General features: G+C 51.9%; 1 protein-coding gene across 1 annotated transcript in view; it reads left to right on the forward strand.

Moving 5' to 3' along the window:
• LOC122386486 (neural-cadherin-like) overlaps nucleotides 1-20521 on the forward strand; it is a 136525-nt gene that overhangs the window by 87039 nt on the left and 28965 nt on the right. The window contains exons 9-11 of the mRNA XM_043375726.1: nucleotides 9857-10006; nucleotides 15246-15437; nucleotides 17935-18137. Of these exons, the coding sequence (XP_043231661.1) occupies nucleotides 9857-10006; nucleotides 15246-15437; nucleotides 17935-18137 (545 nt within the window). The remainder of the gene's footprint in view (nucleotides 1-9856; nucleotides 10007-15245; nucleotides 15438-17934; nucleotides 18138-20521) is intronic.

Below are 20521 nucleotides of genomic sequence, written 5' to 3' on the forward strand. Positions count from 1 at the left end.
GCTCTCGTTTTCAAGTAACTACTGGTCTTGTAAGATCTCTTGATTGCTCACCGTCTGGCGTATAGTTTCAAGGTTTTCTGAAAGCTAACCAAACGTTATCATGGCTGCTCTTGATGGCATGGCGCTTGCTGGTTCTGGGCTCTTCATTTGTGGTTCTTGCGTCTGATCCTGTTGCTTCATGTTCCAGCATATCACATTAAATTTATAATGGAACAGACACTTCTACCTTTTATTTCACTATCAGTCGACTTGCATTTACCCCTGTGGCCTGCTGGCCCTTTTATTTCCACGATAGAATCTACCAATTATTGAAAAAGCCTCGGATAAAAAAGCAAGAAAAGTATGCCAAGTTAAATAATTGCGACGGTCCTAGAAAACCAGAAAAAATATCAAACAGCCTGTCCATCTCACTCCCCTCACTTCATAACAAAAACACAAACCACGCAGCAAAACATGCGAAAGAGTCCTTAGCAACGCCTTAGCAACGCATTTGTCTGAAGTGCGCAATATGTGTCACATCTGGAAAATTTAGTAGCTACTTGATTATTCAACTAGAATTGGACTATATAAGCTAGGCTTTTATATAAAAATTAAGTGTTTGCTTATCGAATTTATAGTAACTGGTTGCTTAACATCGAAATAATGATTTATTACAGAAAAAGCTTGTTTGCGACATATTTGTAAAGAAACAACGGAAATAGCTTTGACTCGTACGCTATTCTAGTACATTTTTGGTAGAAAACTTCGTCCAACCTTATGTTTTAGGGCCTTGCCGAAAACTGACAGATGCGCGCGGCCTTCAAACCGCAAACGGCCGATCTCGTTTCTGATTGGCTGATTGTTTCCATTTCAAATATCATCTTCACGAGGGTAAACAAGATCCACGCATGAAACGACTATCTGTACCCGAGTCACGATACCCAGGAGGAAAGAGTTTTCGTGATGTTCTGGATCGCGAGAGTAATATTGATATTTACATGGTAATAATACTCTTCGCTGGCGAATAAGTTCATATTAACCACGTACCGTTACTATGCACATAATGGTAGCAGCGAGTTACCCTTTCAATATACTATTATCTTGCGGGTTTGATGAAAATGAACTCTCCAGGAGGTAGTAAAAAAGTTTTGAGTGAGTGTGAGATGGCTCATAAGGCTGGCAAGTGCAATTTTATTGTCTTGGGAGACAAATAAACCAGTGGTCGGGTCATTTCGTGCCTTACAAATGACACCATTTTCCTACTTCAGTTGTCTAATTGCTGTTAATTTATCCAGGCCAGTGCTGGCTGGTAGGCCGGCCCACACTGATTCCGACCGGTAGCCTACAGAGTAGAGGTGGCAAAAGATGAAAATTTTGGGAACCAGACTCGAACCAGACCCGGCTGGACATTTCTGGAACCAGTCGGACCCAGTCTTAGTTGGAACCGGAACCAGTTGGAACCGTTCCCCAAAAGTCAATTAATACAAACTACTTAAGGAATCATTAGTTGCATCATGTAAAACAGCCTATTTCCCACTGGGAATACTCATGAGCTACTGTGTGCAAAGAAACATTCACTTCATATTTTGCAATAATGTGTAGTGTGCAAGATGTATAGTTTATGGTAGGACCCGATTGGACCCGTCAGAAAATACCCAGGAACCGGTCTGGACCCATACGGGTCCAGACTGGTTCTTTGGACCGGGTCCTCGGGTCCACATTTTGCCACCTCTACTGCAGAGCGAAGTCCTGGGCTGGCGCGCTATGCTGTTATAGGTGCAAGGTACGAAATAGGTCCTGTTTTTATGCTTGGGGTGGGTAGGGGGTGCAGGCTGCAACCCGGTGCGCCGGCCTCCCATCCAGTCTGCTGAGGTGCCAATGCCACCGCAATCGGCACAGGTAGTGAACTGTTTTATCGGCCATATTCGGAGAGAACCAGGCGCCTTGTTAGTTACAGCCGTCCAGGGACCGCGGATTCAAATTCTCGTAGGGTGTGCAAGATGTGGCGATTGGGCCCCCCATCTCACGCCGGGCCCCTTCCAAAAAGTCAGCGCCGCCACTGCTCCGGAATAAGCCGATTCTAAAGAAGCGGGGCGGGAAAACCTTCAAAATTGACGGTCGTAAGATGACTGAGCGAGCATCTTACGGTCAGGAGATGCATGAGCAGAGTAAATGCACATGCATGCATGCAACGTGATCCAAATCGATCTCCGATTTTCCCAAGCAGGCCCCCTAAAGGCTTACAGTGACCTTCAAGAGCCCCTACGGGTCTCATCATCATCATCATCATTCTTTATTATGCACCGCTTTTACAGCGACAAATACAAGGGTCTCAGAAAAGGTGCAAAGGGTCTCAGAAAGCCCTTTTGCACAGTTGATGTTGGCACACTTCTTTTTATCATGGATTACATGAATTAGTTTAAAAATAAAACTTAAATAAACAACAATAAAACACGGCCGGCGGGATGTTTGGGCCCATCGATTTGGCCCCTATGACCTATGGGGGTCTGGCCTCCGGCCCCCTTAGCTTCCCCATTGCTCTACGGCCCCATAAAGGCCGCACGCCAGCTCCTGAGACCCAACGCCGGCAATTCTAAGGGTCACCGGCGCACCGCACACGGTCTTTGAAGGTCCCATAACGGCCTCTGGAATACCTCATGTACAGTCCACAGCAGAAGTAATGTGGGGTTTCAGTCATGGGTATGTTCTGCTTCTGAAGCTTAGGAACGATTGACCAGACTACAATGAAATTTTGAATGTAGCTTATATGTATCGTCACCCTTGCAGCTGCAACTTAAGCTATTGACATCTTCTTTTCGATCACTCCGTCAGGAATCGTCAGGAATCGCCAGTCAAAGCCAACCGTTGAGATTGGTAAAACCCTACATTACTTTAGCGGTGGGCTGTACATAAAAATATGGATGCCCATGCCGCTTCTTGGGCCCCCACACCGGGCTCTTTGACACCGTTCGCCGGCTCCATGGGGTACCAACTACCAACAGTAGCGGCGGAACACCTTCAATTAAGGGGGGGGGGGGGCACTGCCGACTTTTGGTCCCATTCTTTCCATGCAACGCCCATAGGACTAATGTTAAAATGCCCAAATCAAAGGGGGGCACGGTGCCCCGGTGCCCTCCCCGTTCCGCCGCCTGTGACTACCAAGCAAGCTCGCCTGGAGGTCCCCCACCGTCTCTTGGCGCCCGAGTAGCCTCGATGCCTGAATAGGGCCCCCGAGACATCGACCTTGGCCAAAAAGCGTTCGTGTAGGCCCTCAGAAACTGGTGTGAGCCCTGAGATTACTGTGTGGGCTACTCAGGCACTTTTGTCGGGTCATCATGCATCGACTTGGGTCCGAGCTAGTGAGGGTTATCAGAAGCATCCTTTAGCCCTGCGACTTTAGAGGTTGGTTTGAGATCCTAAAAAAGAAAGTGAGGGCACTCCGAGGCTTGGCAAAGGGCTTTTCCTCGGAGGTCGGCCTTGGCCGAACGGCGTTCCTCAAACTGGTGTAGGGCGCTGAGATTACTGAATGGTACTCTCGAGTATTGGCATGGGGCCCTCAGCTATCAGCACGGAGCCCTCAGGAGCCGGTAAGGGCTCCTCTGCGGCATGCATATTGCATAAGCCATCCGATCTCAGAGGCTGGTGTGAGATCCTAAACAAGAGCTGAGTGCACTTAAAAACCTGCCTAGGGCCCTCAGAGAGCAGCTTTGACCAGACGGCGGTCGTGGACGCCCTTAGAAACTGACGTAGGGGCTGCCTCAGTCGGTCGGCCCTCTCACATCAGCCTGGGGATCTCAGGGATCGGCCTGGGGCCCTCAAGAGCCGGTTAGGGCCCTCGGAAAGTGGCATTATACCCTGAGATAGCTGTGTAAGGCCCTCGGGTAACGGCTTGGGGCCCTCGGGCATCGGCCTGCGCCCCCGGGCATTGGCCAGAGGTCCTTGGATATCGGTCTGGGGGCCCTCAAGAGCCGGTGGGCGGTGAGGGCCTTCAGAAACTGGTATGGGGCCCTGAGATAACTCTGTGGGCTTTCAGGTGCTGATGCGGGACCCTTAGGCATCGGCCCCAAGAGGGTGTTAAGGAGGGCAGGGGGCAGGGGCCCTCAAGAGCCGGTTAGGGCCCTCAGAAACTGGCGTGGATCCCTGAGCTAGCCATGTAGGTACTCAGACACCGGCGTGGGACCTTTAGACATCGACTTGGGGCCCTCGGGCATCGGCCTGGGCCCTCAAGAGCCGGTGGGAGCGCTAAAAAATGGCGTGGGTGGGGTTCTGAGATAACCCCTGAGATAACACTAGAACCTGTTCAGTGTTCACGCCTTCAGGCACCGGTGCGGGACCATCAGGCTCGCGCTGGGGCCCTCGAGAATCGGCTTGGGACACTCAAGCGCCAGGGCCGCATGGGCCCCCACAACGATCTGTGGGTGTGCAAAAATAGGTGTTTGCACACCCTCAGGATTTTCAGGGTGTGCAATTGCACACCCTGCCCCCCGGAATCCGCGGTCCCTGCAACCGTCCTCTGCCCCTGACATTTGCAGCGCCTAAACGGATCATCACTCAGGCGATGTGCAGAAATATTTAGTATTGTTATTTAACATATCTGTTACATAACTGCTAATAAGTGAGGCAATCACAATTACTACGTAGTATAGACATAGTTATAGTTAATTGTACAGTGCTTTGCGTACTTTCGATTTTGCTCATTTGTCATCAAAATTCTTTTTAGACTGACACAGTGCTCTATATACTTATATAGTTCAGGTAGTGCACTGGCAATTTTAAGCGTACGTTATTGGACTTTTGCGAAGATCACTGATTCCTTCGCCTGGAGACGGGAGACAGAATTTGCTGAATAATGTGACTGACAACTCAGAGACACGATGCTACTATTTAACTGTTACAGCCATCTTCATGCCTGTTTGACAACCAAACTCACAAGAAAAGTAGCTGTGTTGCCGCACAGGAAAAGGCCCTTTGAAGCCTTCTTTACAGCTCACAACAATGCAAGCTTTCTACAACCAGCCGTAATGCTCAGCAAGAAGAAATGTCGAACTTCAATGAGCGATGTTTTTTGGCGAGTGGCCTGGAGGCACCCATGCAGGCAACTGTTGCTGAAAGCAAGCGCGTATTACAGTTTCAAAGTTAGCACTATCGCGAGAGCGGCCATATAACGAGCGAGTATGTGTAACTTCCGTTTGATGTTTGTATACAACATTTTTCTTTTTAATTTCGTTACGGTAATAAATAGTTGAAACATTCAGGCGGCCACTGTCCTGCTCTTCATCTATGACTTACCTACCGGAGACCGAGTGCCTTACTCTTATTCGGTCAGGAGTAGCATAACTGACACTGTTTGCCGGGAGTGCCATTTCGCGTGATTTGAAGAGATTTCAACTGGATCTTCATCATCGCGGACGTCTCCCATCCTCTCCTAGGAGCCGACTTCCTCTCCTCGTATGATCTCCTCGTCGACACCAAGAGAGGCCGTCTCATCGACCACCTAACTGAGTTGTCTTCACATGCTTCCCACTCTTCAGTGCCATCCACCGGACTGACAGCCGTCGTCGGAACCGACAACCCAGCATTCCTTACCCTCCTTCGAGAATTCCCCAGCCTCACCCAGCCGTCACACCATCCGGAGCCACAGCACTCAGTCCGACATCACATCGAGACTACCGGCCATCCGGTCTTCTGCCGCCCACGCCGTCTGGATCCAGCTCGACTCGCCACTGCCAAGGCAGAGTTCCAGCGCCTCCTCAGTCTCGGAGTCATCCGACCCAGCAGCAGTCGGTATGCATCACCGCTGCACATGGTGCCCAAGTCGTCTGGAGATTGGAGACCCTGTGGTGATTACCGTGCACTGAACCGCATCACAGTGCCTGACCGGTACCCACTACCACATCTCCACGACTTCACTGCCTGCCTCGCTGGGACATCGATCTACTCTCGGCTCGACCTCGTCAGGGCCTTCAACCAGATACCGATGGCCCCAGAAGACATCGCCAAGACAGCGATCACAACGCCCTTCGGCGCCTTCGAGTTCCTCCGTATGCCGTACGGTCTCCGGAACTGCGCTCAGACCTTCCAAAGGTTCATGGATCACATCCTCCGTGGCCTGGACTTCGCCTTCGTCTATGTAGACGACATCCTCATCGCCAGCAGCAGCATCTCGGAACATCTCACACACCTCCGAGAGGTCTTCAGCCGTCTTTCCCGCAACGGTGTGCTCCTCAACCCATCGAAGTGCGCCTTCGGCATGGAAAGCATCTCCTACCTCGGCCACCAGATCTCCAGCGGAGGCATCACTCCTCTCGACGATCGAGTCAGTGCGATCAAGAACTTCGACCGTCCAGAGTCAAAGAAGAGCCTCAAGAAGTTCCTGGGGATGATCAACTTCTACCATCGCTTCATCCCACACGCTGCTGCTCTTCTGGCACCTCTCCACGGCCTGACTGCCTCAGACGACCGAGCTGCTTCAGTCACGTGGACCCCAGAGGCAGACGCCGCCTTCTCTGCAGCCAAAGCCGCCCTCGCTGACGTCACCCAGCTCGCTCATCCCGTCAAAGATGCAGCTCTGAGCCTCAGCACTGACGCCAGCAGCACGGCAGCCGGCGCCGTGCTCCACCAGCGAGTTGGTGGTTCTCTTCAGCCTCTCGCCTTCTTCTCGCGCAAGTTCACGCCCACCCAACGCCGCTACAGCACCTTTGGACGGGAATTGCTCGCCATGTACCTCGCCGTGCGACATTTCCTGCCCTATCTGGAAGGACGCGACTTCGAGATCCTCACGGACCACAAGCCGCTCGTCTTTGCTCTCAAGGCCAACGGCAACGCCAACCATTCTCTCCGTGAACAACGTCACATGGACCTGATTCTGCAGCACACCAGCAAGATCGGACATGTTCCTGGACATCTCAACCCGGTAGCTGACGCCATCTCACGGATCAGCTCAGTGTCTGCGCCAGCTTCTGCCGCAGCTACACCTTCACCCGGCCTTCTGAGCTTGGCCGACATCGCCCTACACCAAGCCAACGATCCTGACCTGCCGAAGCTGCAACAATCCTCATCTCTGATCATCCGTGACTTCCCAGTCCCTGATCATCCGCATCTACGTCTCTGGTGCGACACCTCAACGGCCACACCTAGACCTGTAGTCCCAGCCAGACTCCGCCCTTCCATCATCAAGAGCTTCCACGACTTGTCTCATCCTGGCATCAACGCTACGCGTCATCTCATCTCATCGAGGTTCATCTGGCCCCACATCAATGCGGACATCCGTGCCTTCGTCCGGAGCTGCCAGCACTGTCAGCGTGCCAAGATCCAGCGCCACACGAAGCCACCCATGGGCAGCTTCCAGCCACCTGACTCTCGCTTCCTGCACATCCACATCGACCTTGTCGGACCACTTCCTCCGTCCCATGGCAACTCCTATCTCCTGACTGTCGTCGACCGCTTCACCCGATGGCCCGAGGCAATTCCTCTGCCCACCATGGACGCCGTCACGGTGGCTCGGCATCTCGTCAGCGGCTGGATCGCCCGCTTCGGAGTACCCGAACTCATCACCACCGACAGAGGATCCCAGTTCGAGTCCCGCCTCTGGACAGAAGTCTCCAAGCTTCTCGGCACCTCTCGGATCCGGACCTGCGCCTACCACCCAGAAGCAAACGGGATGGTAGAGCGCTTCCACCGCCAACTGAAGTCAGCTCTGCGGACCGATGACGACGCCGTCTCCTGGTCGGAACGACTTCCTCTGGTGCTACTCGGAGTGCGCACGACCCTCAAGGAGGATCTCGGATGCACCGCTGCAGACCTAGTCTATGGTTGCAGTCTCCGACTTCCTGGTGACTTCCTCTCCCCCATGTCGTCGGACACTTCTTCTGATCCGGCTTCCCTAGCCTCTCGTCTCCGTGCCGCCATGTCGGAGCTCCGTCCAACTCCTCCTCGTCCTGGCTCCCGCCAAATCTTCATCTCTCAAGACATGCAAACCTGCTCCCACGTCTTCATCCGACGCGATTCGCATCGCTCTCCTTTCCAATACGTCTATGACGGTCCTTATCGTGTCCTATCCCGCGACCAGCACACCGTCACCATCGACCGTCTCGGGCGACGCGACACCGTCACCCTGGCTCGGTGTAAACCGGCCTTCACGGACAACATGCCTGCCGCAACGCCGCCTGCAGCACCGGACGTCCTGGTGAACGACACGCCTACTACAGCGACAGACAGCTCGGTGGACCGCCCGCCTGCTGCATCGCCTGCACCCAGCCGCTCAGGTGCCCCCGGCGGCTCTCGCCCGGCTCGCCGCGTGCCGCCGGACCCGCCGCCTGCTTCGCCACCCCCTCTCCGCCGTTCGTCGCGTACTCGCCGCCAAACTTCTTTTTATGGTGTTTAACTAGGGCGGGGGAGTGATGTAGCCCCTGCATGTACCGCCGGTCACCGCTAGGCGCGTTTACTTCCACCGGTCGCCGCTAGATGCTGTGAACCGCGAGTTACAGTTTTGTTAACAGGTGTCGCTTTTACCAGTCTCTAAATTGCTAAAGCCTTCGATTAAGTTGTGCGTCCCCCTTTTAACGTTCCGTTCGCTTAAACTGCTGTATTGTTTGGACAACTTCATTGGCTATGTGTATATTAAAAACCATATGTATTCGTTTATTACATTCGATGTTCTCGCCAACATGTGTGCAATACTAGATAAGTAAGTTCGTATGTAAAACTATATATGTCTCGATTTTGTGGCGAAATACAAGAGATATCTGTATATTACAGTGTTTCTACTGGCTACACCAGCCAGACTCGTAATCACGCATTAACCATTCATTAGGCGGTGGCGAATGGCTTCCTGACGTTAACGCATGCATGTCTGCGAGTCATACTCTTTGATTACGGCCGGTTATATGGAGTAAACTTGGCTTCTGCCCTCCCGGCTTGTGATATAAACGGGCTCACCATGCGCTCGCACGCTGCTCTCCGGGCAATCCTCCACTCGTCTACTAGCAACAGCGGCTGGCAGCTGTGGTCGGAACTCGGAATCCTGCGGAGTGCTGAGTGCTGAGTGCTTGTTGTCAAGTGCAGCTTATCTGGCACTGGTTAGAACTTCACCGAGCCAGCAGAGTGGATGCACTGTCTGGCTCCGGCGAGAACGTTCACCTTTCGGTGTGCAGACCGCTCCATGCGCTGGTCCAGCTCTTCAGACAGCCTGGCTTCAGTGAAGACTCGAACCGTGCAACGAACGCTGTCAAGTGCCAATCCCTGAAGTCCTGCAGGGTGTATATCGCCACACAGCTCGGCGTGTAGCCTGCTGTAATCGACTGTGATCGACTGTGAATCGGTCCCGACATGGGCGAGCAATCTCCGGCGAGCAGTCCCGGTTCCCGGCAATTTCCATAGCATTGTGCCTGGTCGAACCGGCTGTATAAAGAGGTTCCTATTGCCGGCCGAACGGGGCCCGCGCAGCTCGCGGGCCTGACAGACATGTGACGATTAAAGAGATGACCTACTGCGTATTCAGGGACCCGGCGCGAATCGGGGTGACTGTTATCCATTGTCCGAAAATGGAGGCATTGCCAACTGTGCCGATCGTAGTTTAGCTAACTACCCGGAGCTGCAGTGTAACGAACCATGCGAGTTTGGAGTGGCGAAGTAAGCAAAAGGGCTGCAGGCAGTAGGCGAAAGTCGGCCTGATTGTTATTTTCGTGAAAGCTTTTATTTAGCCGCGGTATTGCACTGGTAGGTCTTTACTTATCTGTTCATCTGCACATGAATCGTTGATTATGCATGACGACACGATATAACTAGTTGGTTCATATGTTTAGGATAGAATGATAGAATAGGATAGAATTAGGATAGGATAGAATGTTTATTTTCATGCAATAATCGTCTGTTTCAGGTGTTCAACCGCGACGAGCCGGACCATGAAAAGGAGCTGCGTGTCATTGTCAAGGCCAACGACAAGGGCGTGCCCTCGCTGGAGGGAACCTGCGCCTTCGTCGTCAACGTGCTCGATGTCAACGACAACGCTCCCATGTTCGACAAATCGGTGAGTCGCGGACGCTGGCGCACTGTCGGCCCATGTTCGACAAATCGGTGAGTCTCGGACGCTGGCGCATTGTCGGCCCATGTTCGACAAATCGGTGAGTCTCGGACGATGGAGCACTGTCGTTGGTTATAGCAGAATGGCCATGGACTCAGTCCCGACCAAAAATGTGCAGTTGCTCGCATCGATCGAGAGCTGATGAAGGGACCACCAGATCACCAGCTAGGACCGGGCCGCGCCGCAATCCGCACATATTGTTTGCTGATTGGACCTGTTGGGTCATTGCTTTCCAAAGCTTTAATGAAGTGCATCGATTTGTGTGTGTCATTTCCATCGGCGGCGGCGGCGCCGGCCGGCCGCCAAAGGTGAACTGTTTTGATAGTATTGATCGCTCTGTGGCGGTCTCGACGACGGCTGCGGCCGCTGGCTCGCGCACACCTGGGCCGCTCTCACGGCCACCGCTGCGAGACGGTGGAACCACGACCGTCTCCCGACAGTGTATCATCGCGGACCGGAGGCTGCCACCAGGCCGGCCACCGCAGACATTAGTCGGATCAACGGCACGGCCTGGAAAGCCGCCGAGATACGGGTGGATCCCTTCCCCAGCGACCTAATCTCCAGCGAGACAAATGACAGATGGCACATTTGATGAACCGTGTGCTAGTCCTGATGGTGTGTTTTCTTACGTCTGGCTCAGTCGTCATAGAAACTGCTTCACTATACAAACCTATACCTACAACTTAAGCTGCTGCAGTCCGCGAGACAGTCGCCGGAAACTGATAATGTACATTGTAAGGTATCATCAGAACCGCCTTACCTGCCTTAGCTACCTGCACTGTCATTAGCCGAATAGAAAATTGACTCGAGTAACGCTCGAGAAGGAGTTGACCATATGTATGACGTCGGGCGCAATGTTTCCTCACCACTCCGATTACCGGACATACCTATATGGTCTCAGCCTTGCAAAACCTCCGGATTCTTCTGAAAATACGACTCATCCCTGGTCCGAAGACCTCCCATTATCCTCATTTTACCAGCCAGCTCAAAGTTCATAGCCGAATACCATCCATACACGAAGTAATGGGAACAATAATGTAGGGACCACTATGTAGCTTGAGAACGCTCCATCATCTTCTGCTTGCGCTCACAGCAAATATCCTGTATCGCAGTTTTAGTCGAACCGTACCGGCCTACCGGCCGGTCGAGGGACGACGATTCGCCGCCCGACGACCAGACTCTGACGTTTCTCATAGTGCGCATATACACGACCGGCCGTCTGCCCGCCGTCTCTCCCGGCTGGACATTTGTCATTATGCGCGCTACTTGACAGCCGCATGGCCATTTTCCCGTGCCGCTCGACCGACTGCTCCAGTGCATCTATGCGGCCGACATAAGGAAGTGGGCAGACTGGGGACTCGATCGGATAGAATGGGAGTCGAGAGCTTTGGAGCTGACTGAGGACAGAGCCAGGGAAGTGACGTGGAAAGGTCAGTGTAAAGGTTGTCATCTGCCCAGAGACCGCGGCGGCAGATCATTCAGAAGGAACGCCGATCAGCCGCCGTTTGCATCTCCAACGCCGCCAGCAATGCGCATTGCGCGCAGCTCGGCGCAGCGGCCTTACGTTGTCACCGCCCATATGCATCTGATTCGCTTTTGAGAATTAAATTGAATGCAGCATGTCGTGTATGTGAAATGAGGTGCTCAAATGGGTCGCAAGCGTACGCTCTCGTGCTCGCTAGGGTACGTGACCTCCTGCTAAAGGTTCCGCTGGGACGTAGTTACTTCCTGGCGGGGTGTCACGGTGAATTCGTTACACCCTGTGGGCCAGGATGGTCGTGACGATGGCAATGGGGTCACATACCTATCACAAACGCGGCCAGAATTGGTATACCTGGAATGCAGAAAGATAAACGGAAATGTGGAGCAATTTTCCATCGCTAAAGCAGAACGAGAGGAAACGCTGGTTACAGTCAATATCACCGGGAAGTGATATTGAGTCATGACCCGAGAATGGTGCCGCGCTTGGCTTTTCCAAAAGATCGGTTAAAGCAGCCACCTCCTAAATGCTTCCTCGCTGAAGTGGCGATGGAGGCGAAAGTGTGAAAACTCCAGCATCTGCGGTCTATGGGCACTTGACTACGGGGACATGCTCACCGTCAACGTTTGCGGTGCATTCCCTACACTGGCGTGACTACAAAAATAGGATTCGTATAGGATGAAGTAATCAACGATACATGATCCGTTTAATCTCATCTGAATCGATATCCCATTGGCGTTCCATTTCAGACTCGGATATGTTGCTACATTTTGAGCCGCCTATATCAGGCGTAGGTCTCGTTAGTCGACAGCCGTGACAGACTATTGACTGGCCTACATGCCAGCCCATGGTGAAGGTCGCCTAGAGCGGCGTGCCAGCAAGACATGCGACTTAACGACGCTAATTTGCCCTTGCCCTTTGACATTTTAAGTTGGACAACCTTACTCTTCGTCACGCAGGCAGTGATTTCAGGTACAGCGGGTGACTTATGCGGACTTTGAGGTCATGCGGTACACTGCTGAATCTGAGATACCTATATGCAATATGCATTATGTATTGCATTGTAAGGCATTACCAGTAAATGTCAAGACATCTCTTTCTCTATTCCACCATTCGTTCACAGAATATCTAACTAGACCGCTCGAGCACAATGTCTTATTTTTCACTGCGGCTTCCAGAATCGGCGCTGTGAGTCGCAGGGTTGCACTCTAGCCTCGTTACTCGGCCGATTCGTATTGGTTATACACTCTAGCCTGGCTGCTCGCCCGGTTCGCACGATTACACTCTAGCCTGGTTACTGTACCGGTTCGTATTGGTATTACACTCTATCCTGGTTACTCAGCGCGGTTCGTATGGTCACACTCTAGTCTGGTTACTCAGCGCGGTTCGTATGGTCACCCTCTAGCCTGGTTACTTAGCGCGGTTCGTGTGGTCACACTCTAGCCTGGTTACTCAGCGCGGTTCGATATGGTCACCCTCTAGCCCGGTTCCTCGGCCGGTTCCCAGCCATCCATCTGGTGACCGGTCGGCGCGCGCTGCTCGCTCTGAGCTGGTGGACGCTCCCGGCTGTATAATGTAGACGGACGGCTGGCGGCGAGCAGGTGCTACCGAGCCGGTGCTGTCCGCCTGAGCCCCGGGCCCTGTGGACAGTGATCGGTGGCCAGCGCCGCGGCCACGGAGATTTACACGCTGTCCGGTCTGTCTGAGCAAGGTCTGGCCGTAGTCTGTCTGAGCAGGGTCGGACTGCAGTCTGTCTGAGCAGGGTCGAACTCTAGTCTGTCTGTCTGGTCAGGTCGGACGGCAGTCTGTCTTGTCTGGTAAGGTTAGACGGCAGTCTGTCTGTCTGTCTGTCTGGCAGGCAAGGTCGTACTGCAGTCTTTTCGTCTAGTAAGGTCGGACTGTAGTCTGTCTGGCAGGGTCGAACTGCAGTCTGTCCGTCTGATCAGGGTCGAACGGCAGTCTGTTTTGTCTGCAGGTAAGGTTAGACGGCAGTCTGTCTGTCTGGCCAGGCAAGGTCGAACTGCAGTCTTTTCGTCTGTCCAGGGTATGACTGTAGGCTGTCTGTCTGGCCAGGGTCGGACGGCAGTCAGTCAGACCTGGTGAGGTCTGACTGCAGTCTGTATGAGCAAGGTCGGACTGCAGTCTGACCGTCTGACCAGGGTTGAACTGCAATCTGCATATCTGTCAGACTCAGGGCTGAACTTCACAGGCTGTCTGTCTGGTCAGGGTGGGACTGCAGTCTGTATGTCTGACCAGGACTGCAGTCTATTGGTCCTACCAGGTGAGGTCGAACATGTCTGTCTGGTAAGGTCGGGCTGCTGTATGTGTGTTTGTCAGGGTCGAACTTCAGTCCGTCTGACTGACCAGTGGCCAGTCTGTTGGGCTGCAGTCTGCCTGGCCTCCTGCCTGACTGTCATCCAAGAGTAATGACAAAACACCACCAGTTTGATACTAAGTCAGTGGCTGAAGCCTCAGACAAAGTATTTCGCGGCAAGTCGGACTCAAAACAAAGATGGATATTGGATTCTCACTACTGGTCAAGTTGTCGCCGTGGCCCACTCAGACTGATTACTCGCGGTCTCTTTGGTTTGGCGACTGTGGCGTTGGCGGGGACCGATGGAAGAGCTCGGTCTGCCGGTCACGTGACGGCCATGAAACGGCAACCGGCGCAGCGCGGCCGTGCTGCGGTGGCTCTGCTGAATTATCGAGTGCGCCGCGGCGCCCTGCAGCCGGTCCTCGGGCCGGCCAGCTGGGACCGCCACGGGCGCCGGTGGCTCATTTGACGGTGGCGCCGGCGATCAAACAGCTCATGGGGAGGGGTGTTGCGGGATCAAAAGAAGGAACCGAGGACAATAAGAGAATAGATAAAGTAGGTACAGCATCAAATGATTGTAATTGACGGATGTGATCACGATTTTGACATTACACAGATGCTTCACAATTGTGAGTGGCATACGGTGAGCAGTTCTTGAGGTGCAGACGGCTTACATATTGTGTTAACTTTGTCTGAACTCTCGTCAAATGAAGTCATTAGTATGTATGTAGTACTTACGTACTTCTCGCTACTCGCATTGTCTTGCTTGCTGGCCTGTTTATCAGCACATCGAAATCAATGATGGAAAACTTCAGCTCAGAATATGCGAAGCTGCGTGATCTTTTCTCGGTCTTCATTTCTGTTCGAATGGATCGACATTGAGAAGAGATTTCTGGCGTGGTATCGGCTCCGCCGGACGTCTCGTCCGATGGCAGGTATTTATCGTCGGGGAGGCGGCCCGGCCTGCTGTCGGCGGCGCAAAGTGGCCATCCGTGTCGCACGCGGGACGATTCATTGTCGGACATCAGCCCGGTCCTCACCGAGACTTAGAGCCGGCCGGTGACAAAGGTCCGCCATTATACAGGTGGCCTGCCGTAACCTTTCGTGTCCTGTCTGCACACAGGTCGCCGTGACTTATGGTGACATGTCGCGAGGCCTCCTGACCCCCTTGTCCTCCCGTGACCGGTCACTTTTAGAACGCGTGTAACCGTTTACCCGTCTTCGCTTTCTGGTCTCCACCGTTACCCCGACTCGCCTACCGTTCCTGTTTTTGTTTTACCCCATAGTTACTCGTTCGGCCCTTCCAGCCATTCTATTGACTACCTATTGACCTGTGGTGACATGTTAAAGTTGCCATGGTGCCCTGACCTGGACCCCATCTCTCCCTGCAGAACTACCAGGAGACTATAGCCAAGGACACGGACCCGGAGTCGGTGGTGCTGCGCATCTCGGCCACGGACGCGGACAGTGACGCCAACGGAGCCATCGAGTACTTTCTCAACGCCAGCCACCCGACGGACGCCAGCTACTTCAGCATCGAGCCACGCACCGGCGTCATCACTCTGGCCCAGCCGCTCACCCAGGTGGGTCACGTGACAGTGCGTCATTACCTGGTCAGTTTACCAGGTAGGCCACGTGACGTTGGGTCATCACCCGTAGTCAGCTTACCAAGTGGGTCATGTGACGCGAGGTCAAAGGTCAGCGTGTGAAGATGTTAGATAGGCGGGAGGGAGTCGAAATTCGTAGTAGTGGAATGCAAGACTCAAATGAATGCGGGACACCGATACGAAGCAAGGCCGGTTGAAGGTCAAAGGCTGACAGAGATCGGCTGGTTTCGAACGATGAAGGTCAGGTGTCGTGCATAGGCCGTCATATGGTAAATTTATTGAAGTACTCCATAGTTGTAATTTTACTTTACATTTTAAACGCTGCAGGCAGCAAAAGCAGGCAACCGAAGTCAGAAAACTCATTTGAGAGATGGCATAACTGCTGTACCTATACATACAGGTGCTGTATAAGTAGGAGGTCACAGTTTAGCAGCATGTGTTTACAGCTCCAGCGATGCATTATATTTGCGTAGCAATTACACTGTTTGTTCAGTTTTATCCGTTATAACTGCGAGCTAGCTCTGTTAGCATTGCTCCGGACACCGTTGCTGTCTATTGATTTAGGGACTTAACTGGTTGAAAATGGTCCGGTGTCTATCGTTTTATGCCATTTTGTTATGAAGACATGCGAAACACTGTCGTGACTGTGCCTCGTGACCCCACTAATCCGTACTAGTCGTGTCACAAAATTTCCATGTTATCCGTATTATCCCCTTAATGATGGACACCGGACGCCACTGTGCATCGGAGCAGACACAGCTGACTAAAATAGGCCTAATGGAACCCGATCGCCATGGCCGGCACGCTTAGCTTTATTCTGTAACGAGGCCCATGGCAGAAAACATTATCTTAAAAAAGAAAAATAAGATCCCCTTTTTGGGCTTAAAATGCCCAGAATAATTTGAATTTCATGAACCGCTTTTTTAATACCAGTTATAAATTTCCTCACAATTGGACGCACTTACTAAACGTTAGACTCGGTCGCGCGCATTCAAAATATATGTTGTAACATACATACACCTGTAAACGTAGCCCTTTTCGAGACAGAAAACTGATATTTTTATTTGCCTAAAATGCAAATAAAAAAGTCATCTACAAAAGTAGCAATGCCCTATAAACGCTGATGGTAATTTATCGCTGAGTAATGAGTATTGGCGCGTTTATTTACGAACAATATATCCTCATTTGCGTTACACACGAAGGTCATGCTGTATGAGATGGAATGAAGGGACAATAGCTAGCTAGTTCTTCTTTACTCTTAATGTGTAGGCGCTTATGTCGCGGGAAATTCACGAAACGTATATGCTGTCGTTTGTTGCTCCGTGCCTTTCTCGTCATGCCGTGCCGTAATGTCGTAGTCGTACCGTGCCGTATCGTGCCGTACCACAGCTGTCGGGCGTCCCCTGTTCTCGTGCCGTGCTCTATTGCCGTGAGGGGGTCCTCGCGACGTATCGCCTGCCTCTGCCGTGAGAGGTCACGGCTGTCACCGTCTGGGTCAGTCGCTGGTCGCATGTGTGGCGACAGCACGGTACACATCGCACACCGCGCGACAGATCCGTAAGCCGTACGTGTGGCGACAGCGCGGTACACAGCGGCCCTCCGCGCGGTCCTGACGTGTCACCCGGCCACACGTTGGGAACTTTCACCGGCGCCCCGAACCGTGTGTGTGTATAAGGTGTCGCCAGGGATTTGGGATTTGGGAGGTCACCATAGGTTTAGCGGTGTCCTGCTCCTGGGGCGGAAAGGTCACCGGTCCACAGACGTTAGTCAGGCTGGGTGTCGTCGACACGTCGTCACGTTATTTCTGCAATCGGGACAGAGTGGTGTCTTTGGTGGTCCTTGTGGCCTGCCGTCCATGGGAATGGGACAAATGTTTGGAATAGGACAGATCAGCTGGACGTCTATTATGTGATGCATGGCTGTGATATGTGAGTGCTGTAGCCTGGGAAGGTCTGTTGTGGATTTAAGTTTCCGAGGCTTATATGCTAGACCTGTCACTGTATGTGCCTTTTCCTGCGCCATATCATATGATTTCATAAGTTTTGATGTTGGTGTAGACTGTAGAAGTTAGTATAACAACTGCTGCTGAATGAAATATTTTCCTTTGAACTACCTCTAATCTGCATACAAGATTAAGGACGAAGGCGAATTCGTCTCAACTTTTGAAATGCTTAAATATTGCGTGGTGTTTCCAGAGTATCTTTAATGAGTTTGAAACGCTTAATTAGAGTGCAGTAAGTTGGTTTCTCATAAATCCCGTGCCCCGCCGAGATAGGCGTCTCATCAGATGTCAGTACAAGAGCTATGTATACTTACCTACAACTTTTAGCTCCCTCATGCCCTCTTATTTTCTAATCATGTCCTCTGAAAACAAAGCTTACTATACAATAAGTTCTTTTGTACCTACCTTGTGCCGTTTACCAGCGTCCGAATCACGCCCGGGTTTGTCCTGACACTGAGTTTGTTTCCACAGATCGCGATTGACTACGAGTTCCAGCTGCGGGCGATCGCTCGGGACAGGGGCACCGTGCCGCGGTCAGCGTCAGCGCCCGTCATCATCACCGTCAAGGACTCGAACACGCGTCCCCCGACGTTTACCGTGCTGCCTAACGACACCTACTACCTGCCGGAGAACTACCGAGACACCGAGACGCCGATCGCCCGACTCCGCGCAGTGTGAGTGGTCCGCCGTCCTTCGCAGTAACAGTTCATGTGTGTATACTCACTCAGTTGGATGGATACGCTTCAATGGCGGTGGAAAGTCTAAGGTGCACCGTTTTACGTGCGGTGGATGGAGGTACTGACTGCTGAGCTGTGGTCTGGAATTTAACCCGGCAGTTGCTGGGGTATTTCGCCACCCACCGTTTGCTGGGGGGGGGGGGGGGCGTTAAACGCCCCCAGCCGATAACTCGAGAACCAATAGGCGCAGCGAAACGCACGAGGCGGCAAACGAAAGAACGCGACGAGACGCTTCAGATGAGTACTTTAAAGTTGAATTTTGAAGTCACAGGTCGGGTCAAGGTCGGGTCAAACACCTGAAATCGAGCTTTCAGTAGCATGGACTTCAGGACTTCGCAATGGGCGCCTCTCGTCATAAACTCTGTCAAAACGGTGCACAATTCATCATATAAGGCCTACAAGAGTGTCAGCTCCATGTAGGGATCAGTCAAGCATAGGTCAGGGTCAAGGTCAGGTCAACCGGGTAGGCACATATCCCCGAAAATCAAAACTGATATTCGCAGCCCGTGACACATGTTTTATGGGTAATTTGGGGCGTAGAACACGATGGTGACATTCATTTTATCATATGTGTACGTGTTTGGCTCAAAAAGTTCAATTTAAGAAATGCTTGTGTAGATAGGCAGAGTATCTTCATTTAGACATTGTTCATTGAACCGTAGTGCGAATTCTGCTTTTATGAGCTTCCGATTTGTGTGTTCGTATTTTCGGATCGTTTTCTTGAGAGATGTTGATAATTGTCCGATTATATTGGCAAAGGTTTCAGACATAACATGTTACAAAATTAAATTCCTTAAGCTTTCGAAGACATCTACATCTTCATGATCACAAGGTTAAATTGTAAAAGCACAGAGCCTAAGTTTGCTATTAGAATGGAAGGGAGAAAAACTAAATACATATTGTGCGTGATAAATTGCTAAGGCCTCTTGCAGTCGTCACATTCAGTAAACACACTAACTAATATACCTACATCGTTCCACACTTGGATGCATGACACATGACACATTTTGGTAATATGACACCCTTCTATGCACAGATACATAGATACCCTAAACGTCATATAGCCCTCCTAAATCCGATATCACTAATACCCATCGCATTGTTCAGCTCCAAAGCGTGAGTGTCGTGCACCCCGACTTGTAGAGCTGCTTGTTGATGTGAGGCGAGTACTCACGGATGTACAGCGCCTCCAACACCCACAGTCTTCGCTGGTCATGGGTAGAGCACAGTATTTCGGTATTGTCCACCAAAATTTGTCGTGTGATGTCCTTGTCATGTTCTTTGTGCATGTGATTCTTCAGTGCGCCTTGTTGTTTATGCATTGTAAGTCGTCTGGACAGGGATGTGGTAGTCGCGCCAATGTATTTATCTTTGTTGAGAAGTCTACAACCTTCTTCGGGGCAACTGAATTGATAAATTACATTGGCTTGCTGTAAGTGTCTGTTGTCCTTGTCTCGTGTCTTCTTCTTGAACATGTTGTTGACCATGACGAGATCTGCGGTTTTCCTCGTGTTGTAATATATGATGAGTGTCACTTTCTTCGCCTGGTCTGTCGGCTTGACGTTAGTCAAGATGAGATCTCGGATGACCCTCTCTTCCGTTTTGTAGGCTGTGTTCATTTGACTGCGGTAGAACAGTTTGATTTTCTCCGTTTTCTCCGTTTTGTCTTGACTTTTCTCATCGTTCTTCTGTCCACTTTCCTCGCACTCTTGCTGCTCACTCTGCTCACCTTTCTCGCTCCTCTGATGGCAGGCATCAAGTTGTCTTTTGATTTCATTATCGACGAGGTGATTGCTGTATCCATTGTTGACGAGGATTTGACGAGATCTGGTGAGCTCTGCATGGACATGTTGCCAAGATGAACTGTTGTTAACAGCCCGCCTGACAAATGCCTTGATCACACTCAGCTTGTACCGCTCAGGGCACTCGCTCTGAGCGCTGAGACAATGTCCTTCGTCCGTTGTCTTCCTGTAGACCGAGGTACTGCACATGCCGTCATCCAGCTTCTCGACCATGGTGTCGAGGAATGCAATCTTGTTGCCGCCGACCTCGTAGGTGAACCTTAAGACGGAAGCCTCTTCGAATGCCGTCTTCAGCGTCTTCAGATGCTCCTCATCACGGACGCAGACGAATATGTCGTCTACGTATCGAGCGTACAGCTCTGGTGGTCCGTCCATGTCCTGTAGCACAGTGTTCTCGAGACGGGCCATGTAAAAGTTCGCGAACAATGGTCCGAGCGGCGACCCCATGGCTATGCCGTCCTTCTGACTATACAGCTTGCCGTCAGGTCCCCTGAACGCTGCCTCGGTGGTGCACATCAA

This window comes from Amphibalanus amphitrite, unplaced genomic scaffold (genome assembly GCF_019059575.1).
Source record: "Amphibalanus amphitrite isolate SeventyFive unplaced genomic scaffold, NRLGWU_Aamphi_draft 000253F_arrow, whole genome shotgun sequence".
In the NCBI taxonomy this organism is placed as follows: Eukaryota; Metazoa; Arthropoda; class Thecostraca; order Balanomorpha; family Balanidae; genus Amphibalanus; species Amphibalanus amphitrite.